This window comes from Tenrec ecaudatus, chromosome 9 (genome assembly GCF_050624435.1).
Source record: "Tenrec ecaudatus isolate mTenEca1 chromosome 9, mTenEca1.hap1, whole genome shotgun sequence".
NCBI classification, from domain to species: domain Eukaryota; kingdom Metazoa; phylum Chordata; class Mammalia; order Afrosoricida; family Tenrecidae; genus Tenrec; species Tenrec ecaudatus.
The window spans coordinates 83500442-83512930 of NC_134538.1; the positions used below are offsets into that span (position 1 = coordinate 83500442).

A 12489-nucleotide genomic window follows, 5' to 3' on the forward strand; every position below is an offset into this window, starting at 1 on the left:
TGCTGTCATCCACAGCCTTCTGAAAACTGGTATTCAGAACTTAAGCTCTAATACTATTCTGTCCTCTAGTTTTGGATTTTATTATTTATAATCCTTGGATCACATAGGCTGGTGTACTACTTCCACGTGAACTTAAATACTTTCTTGAAATGAACAAAATGCTTCAGACTTGCCTAACATGAAAAGTTCTAGTTTTATTTTTTTTAAATAATGAGTGGCTTTAATGAAGACTTTTTTTTTTTAACTTAGAAAAAGCTTGAATTTAGGGCACTCGCTCTAAGGCAGTGGTTCTCAACCTGTGGGTCACGACCCCTTTGGTGGTCAAATGACCCTTTCCCAGGGGTCGCCCGATTCATAACAGTAGCAAAATGACAGTTATGAAGTAGCAACGAAAATAATTTTATCATTGGGGGTCACAACAACATGATAAGCTGTATGAAAGGGTGGTGGCATTAGGAAGCTTGAGAACCCCTGCTCTTAGGGAAGGGACCTCTGTCCTCTCTCAGGGGAGGGGAAGTCCATCTCACAGCCTCTTTGTAGTCCTTCTCAGGGCTCCTTGGGGGTCTCTAAGAGGCCGCTCTCTTTTCCTGTCTTACTTGCTTGCCTCTTTACCTGATTTGTTCTGTTTATCCTCCCCCTTAGAAAGTTTTATTGTCTTATAATTCAATAGTTTAATCACACTAAAAAGCATTGTACAATCATTGCCACAATCAATTTTAGAACATTGTTTTATGTCTTGTCCTCATTGTTATTGCCTCCCCATTTCCCTCCAGCCTCCCTCTCATACCCCTAAGAATCCATTAATCCAGTCACTGTCCCTATTGATTTAGCTACCCTGGATTTCTTTTTTTCCCTGTTACTTACTCTTTTTTTGATATTTTCTTTTCACATTTCAAAAGTGGTTAGGGTTAAGACACTCTGCACTGATGTGGCCCCATCAACAAGAGTGCACCCAAATTCCTACATCCAAAGGGTTAGGGGTTAGGACTCACAACACAACACAATTTTGGGGGTAGGGGGAACACAATTCAATCCACGAGAGCAGTCGAACAACAAAAAGTAGAATTAGATCCTTTATTATAGTAGAACATTTGTAAAATAGAGAGATGACGAAGAAACATTTTTTTGAATCAGCAGAACTCTACCTTCAAGTGTTAATGACAGTAACACTTAAGTTATAGTTTCTTTTCTAGGTATCTTAATATTTTAAAAGGAAAGCGGGAATATACTAAGTATACTTTTATATAGTGATTTACTTTTTATTTAGCCTTATATAAGCTTTCCTGCATAGGCTTAAATATTTTAAAATCCAATCTTAACAAATACAGTATTCTGTTGTGTGTATTATTCAGTAGTCCAGTCGTTCTTATTTAGGGTTTAACAACTAAAACGGTTGTGAACATTTACATTTTATGAATGCATAAATAAAATGAACATTTGATTTATAATTTATTTATTTGACCTCACGCAATTGTCTTTGTGTCGAATCCTGGAGCGGTTGGGAACGTTTTGGTACTCAGTGCTGCACGTCTCTTCGGAAGCTGGTGATATGTGACAGTATTTTCAATTCAGGACTGTTGGGTTAATGGGCATCTGAATTCTCTTTCAGGCCCTTAGGCCTCTAATTCTGACATCTTCTCTACTAAAAGAGAAGAGAGAATAGGGTGATGTTTCATGTTTACAGGTAATCCCCAAGCTCTTCCTGCCATTGTGTTCTTCACAGCACTGCTTCGTTAGCGCCCTGGGGATATATCAATGTGCATCCTATGCTCTTTTCTTCTGGTAGACTGTTGTTGATGGTGAAATGTCTGGATGGGAGCAGAGGCCTTTGAAAAGCCGATGTCACTGCTCTGTGCTACCAGACTGCCTCTGTTAAGGTGTCCTGAAAGATAGTAAAGGCTGCCCGAATTAGATCAGCCACTGCAGAAGATGGCCCAGCTGCTCTGTTCATCAGAGGTCCAACCCTCTCCCCTGGATACCGTGCCCTGTTGTCGCTAGGGCTGTTGAGAAGAGGACACCATGGTGTCTTCTCTTTGTCTACTGAGGAGTTGCTTCAGGATGCTTCAGCTTTGCTGCTTTGGGGTACACACAGCAGCACAGTGTGGGTGTTGCTCAGAAAATTGGAGTTTGGGTGTGTTGCTTGGTTGTTGGCAATCCCAGGCACAGCATTACTCTCAGTTACTCTCTTGCACCAACAGCAGATGATGACTTGATGCAAAAGTTTAATACAAGTGATATCTTTTTGGAAGTGTAACGAGGCTGGCTTTTCAGAACATGCAGCTAAATCTCATTGTGGTGCCCAACTGAGGAACAAAGTTTCCAGGGGTGGTAAGAAACCCAGTGCAGCGGAATGGTGTTCCTGAAGGTAGCATTGCCATCTGGCTAGCACTTTGTTGAAGCCAGGACTGTCCTATTTGTCAGGAAAGAATGCCCTGGTCTAAGCCCAGTGACCAGAATGAGCATTTGCCATGTGCTAGGCTTTACTACATTTTTTACAAACATCACTTTTGCAATTAACTCCCCCAGGTAGATCCCCTATGCATTACGCCCAAGTTACATATGAGAATCAGGAGGCTCAGGGGATGAATGCTACTTAAGGCCTCATAGCTGGTAACACTCTTGTTAGTAGTTGGCACTGAGTTGGTTCCCAGTCATAGAACAGAATGCTGCCTAATCCCGTGCCACATTCATTGTCTTGTTTTTTGAGTCCATTGTCCTGGCTGTTGTGCTAAGCTATTGCATGGAGTGTTTCTGTCATTTTTGTTGACCCACTAATAAGCATGCTGTTCTTGTCTAGTGATTTGTATTTCCTGGGGCTGTGCCCATCCTGTTTCTAAGGGTGATTCTGGCAAGTGAAGTATAACAGAAGGAAACGGGTCTAAATATAGGCATGTACATATGTAAATATATTTACATATAACAATAGGGAAGTAGATCTATGTACATATATTTATATGTTAAGTATTAAGGTAGCAGACAGATATTGGGCCTCTACTCAAGTACTCCCTCAATGCAAGAACACTTGGTTCTAATACCCTGGGATTCTGTGATGCTCAACTTCCCAACACTATCATTGAAGACAAACTAGTTGCATAAGGAAATGTGGTGAAGAAAGCTGGTGTGCCCAGATATTAAAAGATATAGTGTCTGGGGTCTTAAAGTCTTGAAGATAAATAAGGGGCCAGCTAGCTCAGAAGCAACAAAGCCCACATGGAGGATGCACATCAGCCTGTGTGATCATGAGCTGGTGATGGGATCAGGTATCAAGCATCAAAGACCCAGAACAAATAATCATATCAATGTGAATGAGGAAGAGTTCAGAGTGTAGACCCAAAGCCCATCTGTAGACAATTGGACATCCCCTTACAGAAGGGTCAGAAAGAAGAGAAGAGCCAGTCAGTGTGCAGTATAGAGCCCATGAATCATACAACTTTCCCCTGGTTCTTTAAAGCTTCCTCCCACCACTGTCATGACCCCAATTCTACCTTACAAATCAGTAGACCAGACTATGTACACTGGTACAGATAGGAGCTGGAAACACGTGGAATCCAGGACATATAAACCCCTCAGGACCAATATATAGTGATACCAGGAGGGTAAGTAGAAGATGGGGGGAGAATGAGGGAACCAATCACAATGATCTATATATAACCCCCTCCCAGGGGAATGGGCAGCAGAAAAGTGGGTGAAGGGAGACAGCGGTTGGTGTAAGACATGAACAAATTTTTTTATAAATTATCAAGGGTTCATGAGGGAGGGATAGTTAGGGAGGGGGGAAATGAGCTGATATCAAGGGCTCAAGTAGAAAGAAAATGCATTGAAAATGATGATGGCGACAAGTGTACAAATGTGCTTGACACCATAGATGGATATATGGATTGTGATAAGAGCTGTAGTAGCCCCCAACAAAACGATTAAAAAAGAAGAAGGAACTGGTACCTATTTCTGGGGCAGTCTCACTGTCTTCCGTGCGTCTGAGCTCATAGTAGGGGTACAGTTTTATACTCCAGACCATTACTGTATCCTGCCTTGAAAACATTTCCCGAAGTGCTTGTCGTCCATTGGAGGACGTTACTAGGAAAGGGTTTTTTTTTGTTTTGTTTTTAGGAAAGGGTTTTGAATCGCAATATTTATGTGTTTGGTGGTGGTGGTGTTGGAGGAGGGGAGATGAATCTTCTTGTAAATTGCAGAGATAATAAGTGGAGATTAATTCTCATGAATCCTGGTTGGGCAGTGGGCCTTATAAATGAGAGTGAAAGAAATGTGGGTGCTGAAGACAGGAGGGGTTGCTTAGGGAACTGAGTGGATAGAAAGACGTCTTTCAGAAACCAGGTAGATTTGAATCTGACAATGGAATGCAATTGAGAATCAAGGAAAACCTGAGGTCAAAGTCACCGTGGAAAACCTAGCTTACTCGAGCTCAAGGATGGTGACAAAGATGACTTTTATGGGGGTATTTGGTTGGCTACAAACCCCAGAAAGATTGAGACCTGGAGCCACGTGAAAAAGCTGTCGCTCAGGTATGAGGCCATCAGAAATTTATCTTTGAGGTTCCGATGAAAAGGGCAGGAAATAGAATAGTAATCACCCCCGTATGGCCAGAAGAGGCGTCTGGCAGTTCCTAGGGGTGGGGTGGGAGGTCAGGAGGCAGAGCCTTGGGGGCAGGGAAGCCAGGCTGGAGAGGGTTTGTGTATTACAGGTTGGATGGGGGGGGGGGGGGGAGGGCAGGTACAGCTATCTTATCAGCAAGAACGAGATAAGGAATTGCATGAATTGATGACTAGGGAGAGGTCACATTTGGAAAAAGAATGTGGCAGACTTTTGTGGCAGGCATGGAGATAGTCAGTGGAGGTCAGAGGAACATTCTCCCCATGGGTGGGTGGGAAGAGAATTGACCCAGGAGCAGGGCGGAGGGGCAGGCCTGCCAAATGCTCAGTGGTCGGTTCCACAGGGCAGGGACCGCTGTGTCCTCCTTCTCCAGTGTCAGTCAGGCACACTGAGACCTGTGAGAGCTGGAACCAATGTGGGGAAGGAAAACCACCATTTCCTATGGCTAGAGAGGTGGCAAACTGGCTCCTCAAAGACAGAAAGCGTGTGTGGGCTGAGAGTAGGCAGAACTTACCTCTCACAGGTTTTGTAGTGACTCCTTTGCAATGGTACCCCAATTTCTTCACCTTAAGAGTGGTCAAACACGCGTTCACCGTGGAATACCTCACTCAACTGTGCTCAGGGGCTGCATGGACCTTTCTAATGTGTACTGCAATGAAACTTTTTTTTAAAGCAAGTGTTCCCATGTAGCCCCTGTGCGAGATGCATCCTGTGCACTCAGATAGCTGACCAGGGTGGTGGCACCATTTCATTTGGCATGGGCAGGCAGGTGACTGCCAACTTGCCATCTTCACCACCAGCGCATGCCCCCCAAGGGTCTCCCCAGCGTTGGGAACTAGGTCACCTGAGGCTCAAGGCAGCCATGTCCTCCATCTCTCGATTCCTCTGCTGGTCTCTTTCATTCCAGTGGTCATGGAGTCGGATTTCGTGAAATACGAGAGCAAATTTAAAAACCACATGACGGGGGCCATCGAGACGGCTCTTGGGAAGGTCACGTTGAATGTCGGAGGCAAAGGTCTCGTGGAGAGCCAGTCTTCATTTGGAACTCTGAGGAAGCAGGAGGTGGACCTGCAGCAGCTCATCCGAAACGCTGCCGAGAGGTAATGAGAATTGTGTTTGGCATTTTTGAATTCTGACACATTTTACATTTAAAGTTCGTGCAGTCAGACCTTTGCTATAAGAGTGGCCGATATGGGAAATTCGCCCATCAGCAAACCTTCATTGAATGCCCACAGCGCTGAAACTCCATGGGGAACACGCCTTGAATCTGGACTTTCCTGCCCGTCTCAGCCTAAGGGTGAGGCACGGGAAGCACTTTGAAAGGATGCTCCTTCAGACGGACAGGTGTGCTTTCTGCCGTGGCTCCCACCAGTTGCTGTGAGTTGGTTCTAACCCATGCTGACCCGTGTGTAATTCTTCCTTGTAATAACATTTCATCTTAAACATGTAGTGTGCTACAAACGTTCAACAGAGCTTGATCCATTTTCAAAGGTTATGCTTAGGAATGCGCTCCTTTTTTGATCTGTTTCTTAGATAAACATTCTTATTTCTTAATCAGTTGATGCCTCCGTATAAGGAAACTACAGCAAATTCATGTCCAAAGTATAACATGTCCTATGACAATGATAACTACGAAATGCCACTTATTTTCCACTGAGTCTGGCAACGTCTTTCCTGAACCAGACTTGTAGTGAGCTTATAAAGGGTATCCAAGGCTTTGCAAATCTTGATGGGAGCAGACAGCCTCCTCTTTCTCCTGTGGAATGCTTGGTGGGTTTGAACGCCTGACCTTATGGTTAGCAGTCCAATTCTTCCCCAACCACCACCAGGGCTCTTTCTTAGGAACCACAGAAGTGGTAAAACCGGTGCTCTGTACCCACATGGCACTGCTGGCGGCTCTGCGCAAGGCACCAAGACGGGGGATAGAGGACATGGAGACATAGGCGCCCACTTTCTGCCCGAGTGCTCAGCTGGGATTTCAGTGGCTGGCTTTTTCTGGGTGCCTTGGGTAGACACAGACCTCCGATCTCTCAGTGAACAGCGGGTGCGCTCACCGTTGGCATCCCTCGGCGGCTCCATGTGAGTTCAGAAAATGCCCGCAGTGGAAATGCTCTCTCCTGCATTTTTAAATGCTAACCCCAGACGCGGGAACATTACAGCGCCTTCTACCTCTTGGCCATTTTCTGTTTTAAGAAAGGAATAGGACAAGGAAAGGGCTTCAAGGGACAGCTGTTTTTTAACTTTGAAGCCGCATTTATTTATGGGGTTGGCTTTCCCCCAAGACCTTTTACCTTGGGATGTTGTTGGGAGCTACCTTTAGGTTGGAGCCCAAGTCCTGGCAGCTGCGTACGTAGCAGCCCCAGTTCAACAGGATAGAACGGCTTCCCAGGGCTTTCGTGGCTGTAATCTTTATGGAAGCAGTTTGCCGTGGTTTGCTTCCACACAGTCGATCATTATTTTTATCTTAAACTTATTCAATGTTCAATAAGTCATTTCCGTGAGTAGCTACTATGTGCTAGGCCCTGGTGGCGCTGTGGGTTTGGGACATCCAAACCTACCAGCTGTTCTCCGGAGAAAGACGAGACTGCCTGCTCCCATAAGCTTCACCAGGCCTGCGCCGGCCTCACAGGGTCCCGAGGAGCGGGGATCCACGCAGTGGCAGTGGGTTTGGAGGGAGCACACTGCCCCAGGCTTCATGTCCTCGGGATGCTGTAGTGAGCAGCATACTAAAATGCCTGCCTTCCTTCTTCACGGAGATGATGCCAAATATGTAACTAAGCAACATGTTGACGGGGACCAGGAGTATGGGCAATGAGAGGGCAGGGAAGGGGGAGAATCAGGTCTCAGAATGGGGAGGATGACTTTAAACAGCATGGTCAGAGGAGGCTTTAGGGAGAAGTTGCACTAGGGCACAGGCGAGCAGTGAGGCGGGGATGAAAATTCAGAGATCTGAGCAAGAGTGTTGTGGCAGAGGCCAGTGCCGCTGGCGGGGCGTGAGCCAGGGTGCGGGGAAACCCGCCCCTGACACTATCCCGGGTTCGGTAAGCGCAATTGTATGGTTATGATACATAAAGGTTATAGTAAAGTCATAGAGAGTAAGAGGGATAGAAGAGAAGGTACAATAGAGGAGTCAGACACATTGCATGGTGGCATGCTCACATCCTGGAGGGCATGCGCTCACTAGCCAGGTCCACGCACAGCACGGGCAGAGAGGGCAGGGGAGAGAGAGAGCGATTTATTACTAGCCAAGGTTTATGCATCTTTTGGGGGGCACTCAAGCTCCCTGATTAAAGGTAAAGGCATACGTCACAGGAAGGGATTGTACTATAATACAGTAATGGGAGGGTAATACAGTAATGTGAGGGTAATACAGTAATGGGAGGGGGGCGGTCTATGGATGTACATGCTATAGGAAGGGGAGGGATTAAGGATATACATGTGGCAAGATGGGCGGATCCTAGATTCATGATGGCGGCCTAACCTTGATTGTCCTTGAGCTGGAGATTTGATTTATTCTAAGCTTTCAGGGGAAGCACTCCACTGTCCCCTAACAGCAGGGAGTGAACCCCACCTGCAGTGGCACAAACAATAGGGTCCGCTTGCTCTGGATGGCTGGTGTCTTCAGGGAGATAACTTGACAATCATTTCCCATTAGTTGCAAGCAGTGTCCTAGGTCTGACATATGTATTTGGGGGAGTGAAGCTAGGGAAAAGTCTTTTTGTATCCCCCACCAGGGGAGGAACAGGAGGGAGAGCCGGCGAGCTCAGAGGGGACAGGGACTAGGCATCTGGTTATCAGGGGCCTCGCTGGTCTCTGGAAGGACTTTTCACTCTCACTCAGAATAAGACGATAGCCACTGGAGGACTTTACACCGGGAAGGGCTGTATCTGGCTTATCTTTTTGGAGGGAGCCTTCTGTTGGCTGGTTGCAGAGCGAGAGGATGGGCAGAGGCAGGGAGTCCAACCAGAAGGCTATCGCAGCCAGTCCTGACAGGGATGCTATTTCGGTGTGTGCAGTGACATCTGTGCGTTTTCGCATGTCGTGCAACCACCCTCTTCCTTTTGAAAATGAAAAGGCAAGTTTAAATAAATTCCAAGAACTTGCCGATCTTCACATATGGCGGACGCGTCTCCTCTTTCCTAGCGTTGGTAGGATCGTGGGCAATGTCACCTCAGTGCTCATCAGATGGAATTCTGTGGGGGGAAACGAACTAATGGCAGGGAGGAGACAAGGAAAAAACGAAATGAATGAATAAATAAAATCAAGATAAAACTCATATCCAGCATTTGGAGAGGGCATTTTCGCACTGATATTGAGAATGTTTGCACTCCGGTGGCCTTAAACCCCTTCGATTCTTCAGTGATCTCTAATGCTTCACTGAATGAGAAGTCCAGGGGGTGTTTTTAGCACCTTACCGATCTGTGGACGGCACTGAGTGATGACTCCAGGCGGGCTTCGTGGACATCAGCGAACATGAAGCTGACGCAGAGAGTAAGGAGGAAGGGGCCATCTCCTTCCTCGGGCTGTCTCCCTCCTTCTCTCCCCGTCTCAGAACTTCTCTCCTCTGCTAGAGAGGCATATCCATCCTTTCTCTACTTCCGTACTTGGCACTAGAAGAGTTTTTGTTGTTTCTCCAAAGTGAAATTTTAACATGCCCCGTGTTTCCTTTTTAAACCCCCTTTCTACTGAGTGGGGCGTGGGGGGTGGGTGCAGGAGGAAAGAGAATTCAGGGGCCTCCTCTCTGCCTCATCGGCCGTCAGACGGCCCTCGACAGCTCAGCCGTATTCCCCTGAAGCCTTCTTCCTACTTCAATATGCACAGCTTGGCAGTGCTCTATGACCGCATTTTGAGACCGGATTCTCAAACCCACCTCCTGATTCAGGTGGGGACGGTGTTGCCTGGAGGAAGCATGTGGGGAGAGGTCAGTGCAGGGAGTCTGGAGGAAGCATTCATAAAAAGGAGGGAAGCTAGAGCCAACTGACCCAGGTGGGCAGACAGGGAGAGAAACTGGTGGAGGGCGCACCTACTGTGTGCTGTGTGCGTTCATTCTCCACGCCTGATTCCTTACACTCGCGGGAACCAGGCTCAGGAAGGTGAACTAGCTCCTGCACAGTCACAGAGCTCTGTTTGGGTGATGGAACTGGGCTCCAACCCAGGATTTTCTGGCTCCAAAGCGCCTGTTCTTGCCTCTAAATCGTGCTTGAAATGAGTGTGAAGATAAGAAACTGGCTGAGATAGAAGTAGCTAAAATTGTACCACAGCGCGTAAAGACAGGTGTGACTCGTCGCCCCCAGTGAGGGTGCCTTGGCGTGTCGTGGAGCATGCACGGCCCCGAGAAGGAAGACGTGAAGACCTACGCCTGCTGCCCTGAATCCCAGACGCAGGGTGAGTTCCCCTGGAAAGGCTGCCCAGAAATCCTGTTAATTGTAGAGGTGATTTGGGGAAGACAGAGGGGATATGAGGAACATAAAATTGAAATTCATTAAAGCCTAGAAAACTAAAAAGGGGCCCTACCCCAGAGGGAGCTACTTCTTTGCTCTGCTGGTGATGGTCAGCTATAGGTAAAGGGAGGGAAGGGAGGACTCTCCCAGGCTTGGGAGAGAGACCATGTAAGGCTGACATTGTTATGTCACACTAGGGTAATTAACTTATTCATACTATCTGCCTATCTTTGGACTTCCACACGAGAACTGATAAGGCAAGGCAAGGTACTGTTTGCTGTATTGGTGCCCTTGGGAGTGGTAATTAGTGATGTTTCAGGACTGTCTGTTCTTCAGGAGTCATTTTCAGTCCATCGTTTTTTTTTTTTTAATCATTTTATTGGGGGCTCGGACAATTCTTCTCACAATCCATCCATCTATCCATTGTGTCAAGCACATTTGTACTTTTGTTGCCATCATCATTCTCAAAACATTTGCTTTCTACTTGAACCCTTAATATCAGCTTCTCGTTTTCCATTATTTTTATTTCAGTTATTGTAGATGAGGTTTCATTTGTATATAGGTTACCCTAGCCTTGAATTCAGAGTATGAAGTCTGTCTGAATGGTATGCGCGTCTCAAAAGCAAACCACCCATCCTTGAGCAAGCGAGTGCGTGAGCTTACATGGCATCTCCATGCCGTTGTGGAGCAAGAAGACATTCCTCGAGAAATAGCTTTCTCAGCCCTCGAGTCGCCCTCCGAATGAGGGTTTTATGTTTACCTGAACCATTCTTGGTGGAAGTCTTCTTAGAGGTAGCACGCACTTCTCTTTCTGCAATGAAGCTTAACACATGCAGTTAGACTGTTTGTCATGACTCAGGTTCACGTTTTGTTCTTATGATCCCTTATTACTCTGTAATAAACAGTTTCATTTTTATGCCTCATTTCATCACCACCTGGCATTTGGCCCTGCCTAGAACAACCACACCCTATCCTGGGCAACTATTTATTGGTTCTAATCGCCTAGGGCCAAGGGAAGTTTATTTATTCCCGGTAAATAACTTATTTGGACTTGGCAAGTCGGTTCAGCCCTTGGCCTCAGTTTCCTCAGCTGTTGAACAAGGTTCTTGGTCAAGAAGAATCTGTCGAGGGGCAAGAGGACTCTGCCGTACACACATAGGCTCCTGCCTTGAGCCCCTGGCTTGGTGAGTTCCAGAGGCCGTTTGGGGTTTTCCTGGCTGTTGGAGAATTGAGGTGGGTGTCACCATCAGGACATTTTCTATGTATAGGTGACAGTTAGAAGTTGGATTCTTCAGTAAACCTGCAAAGGCTGGAGCTACTAAAGTGGAAAACGGACACAGAAGGAAACCTAAAATCCTTTCCACTAACAGGAACCTCATAAGACCACACCTTGTCCAAGGTAGAAAACTTGGGAGATCCAGAAAAATAAGGCAATGCCATTGAGTTCTGGCCTTCATGGGCTTCTCTCACTGTAAGGAGTGGTATGGCCATGATGAGGTTATTTAAAATACCATAATTAGTTATGTCTGCGCTCTAACTCCTACTATAAGCTAGATGAAAAAGTATTGCTACTAACCTTCCAGGTCATCTAGATAAGCACAGGATTTTTCCAAAGGGAATTCGTTCAAGCACATCACTGTGTTCAGGGGATGGCTGCAGACAAGCTTTGTCAGCACTACACTCACTCCAGTCTTGTTAGGATGCACCTGTGGTGGGGATGGCACAATTCTTCTTAATAGGATTGAGCTTTTGAATTGTATGATATGTGAATTTCATGCCAATAAAACTATTCAAATTATAAAGACTATAGAACACAGAGGGAAGTGGGCTAGGCGATATATATCCTGAGGGAATTCCAATAGATGGGTTGAAACAAAATGTATATGAATCATTGAAAGTAAAACCAATAATTGGCTCTATAAACCTTGACCTAATTTGCAATAAAAAGTTGTTGTTATTAAAGAGTTCCAATAAAAGAAGTGGCTTCTTCTTTTTTTAAGCAGTGGCTTCTAAGGGAATCTACTGCACTAGTTAAATTCAAGGCAGAAATGTCTGTGGAGAAGATTCCTGCAATGGGGTTTTGGAATTCCCAAGGGGTCATCTGGGTAGCATTTTTCGAAGGACACAGGTCAATCCTGAGGGGTGGGTTTTAGGAAGCGGTTTTCAGAGCATTAAGAACACGGGAAACTGCATTGTTGAGGACCATCTTAGTAAAGTTGGCGCAAGATGCCTTTTTTTCTCCTGCAAGAATGCCTCTGCTCCATAGGAATCTAAGGAGATTTCCTATGAGAAACCTTCCCCCGCATCCACCTTTCAGCCTTGATCTGGTCCCTTCCGCTTGCTTTTTGTGACCAAAACTGAAAGAACTTTTCAAAGGAACATAATTGGAGTGTCCTGAGGATGCCCACAGTGCTGTTGTGATGTGCTGTGAATCAAAGGG

At 46.1% G+C, this 12489-nt stretch overlaps 1 protein-coding gene across 1 annotated transcript in view; it reads left to right on the forward strand.

The window, feature by feature from the left end:
* The window catches only part of GSDME (gasdermin E), a 78020-nt gene that overhangs the window by 10496 nt on the left and 55035 nt on the right, over positions 1 to 12489 (forward strand). Inside the window, exon 4 of the mRNA XM_075558284.1 lies at positions 5516 to 5708. Coding sequence (XP_075414399.1) covers positions 5516 to 5708 — 193 coding nt within the window. The remainder of the gene's footprint in view (positions 1 to 5515; positions 5709 to 12489) is intronic.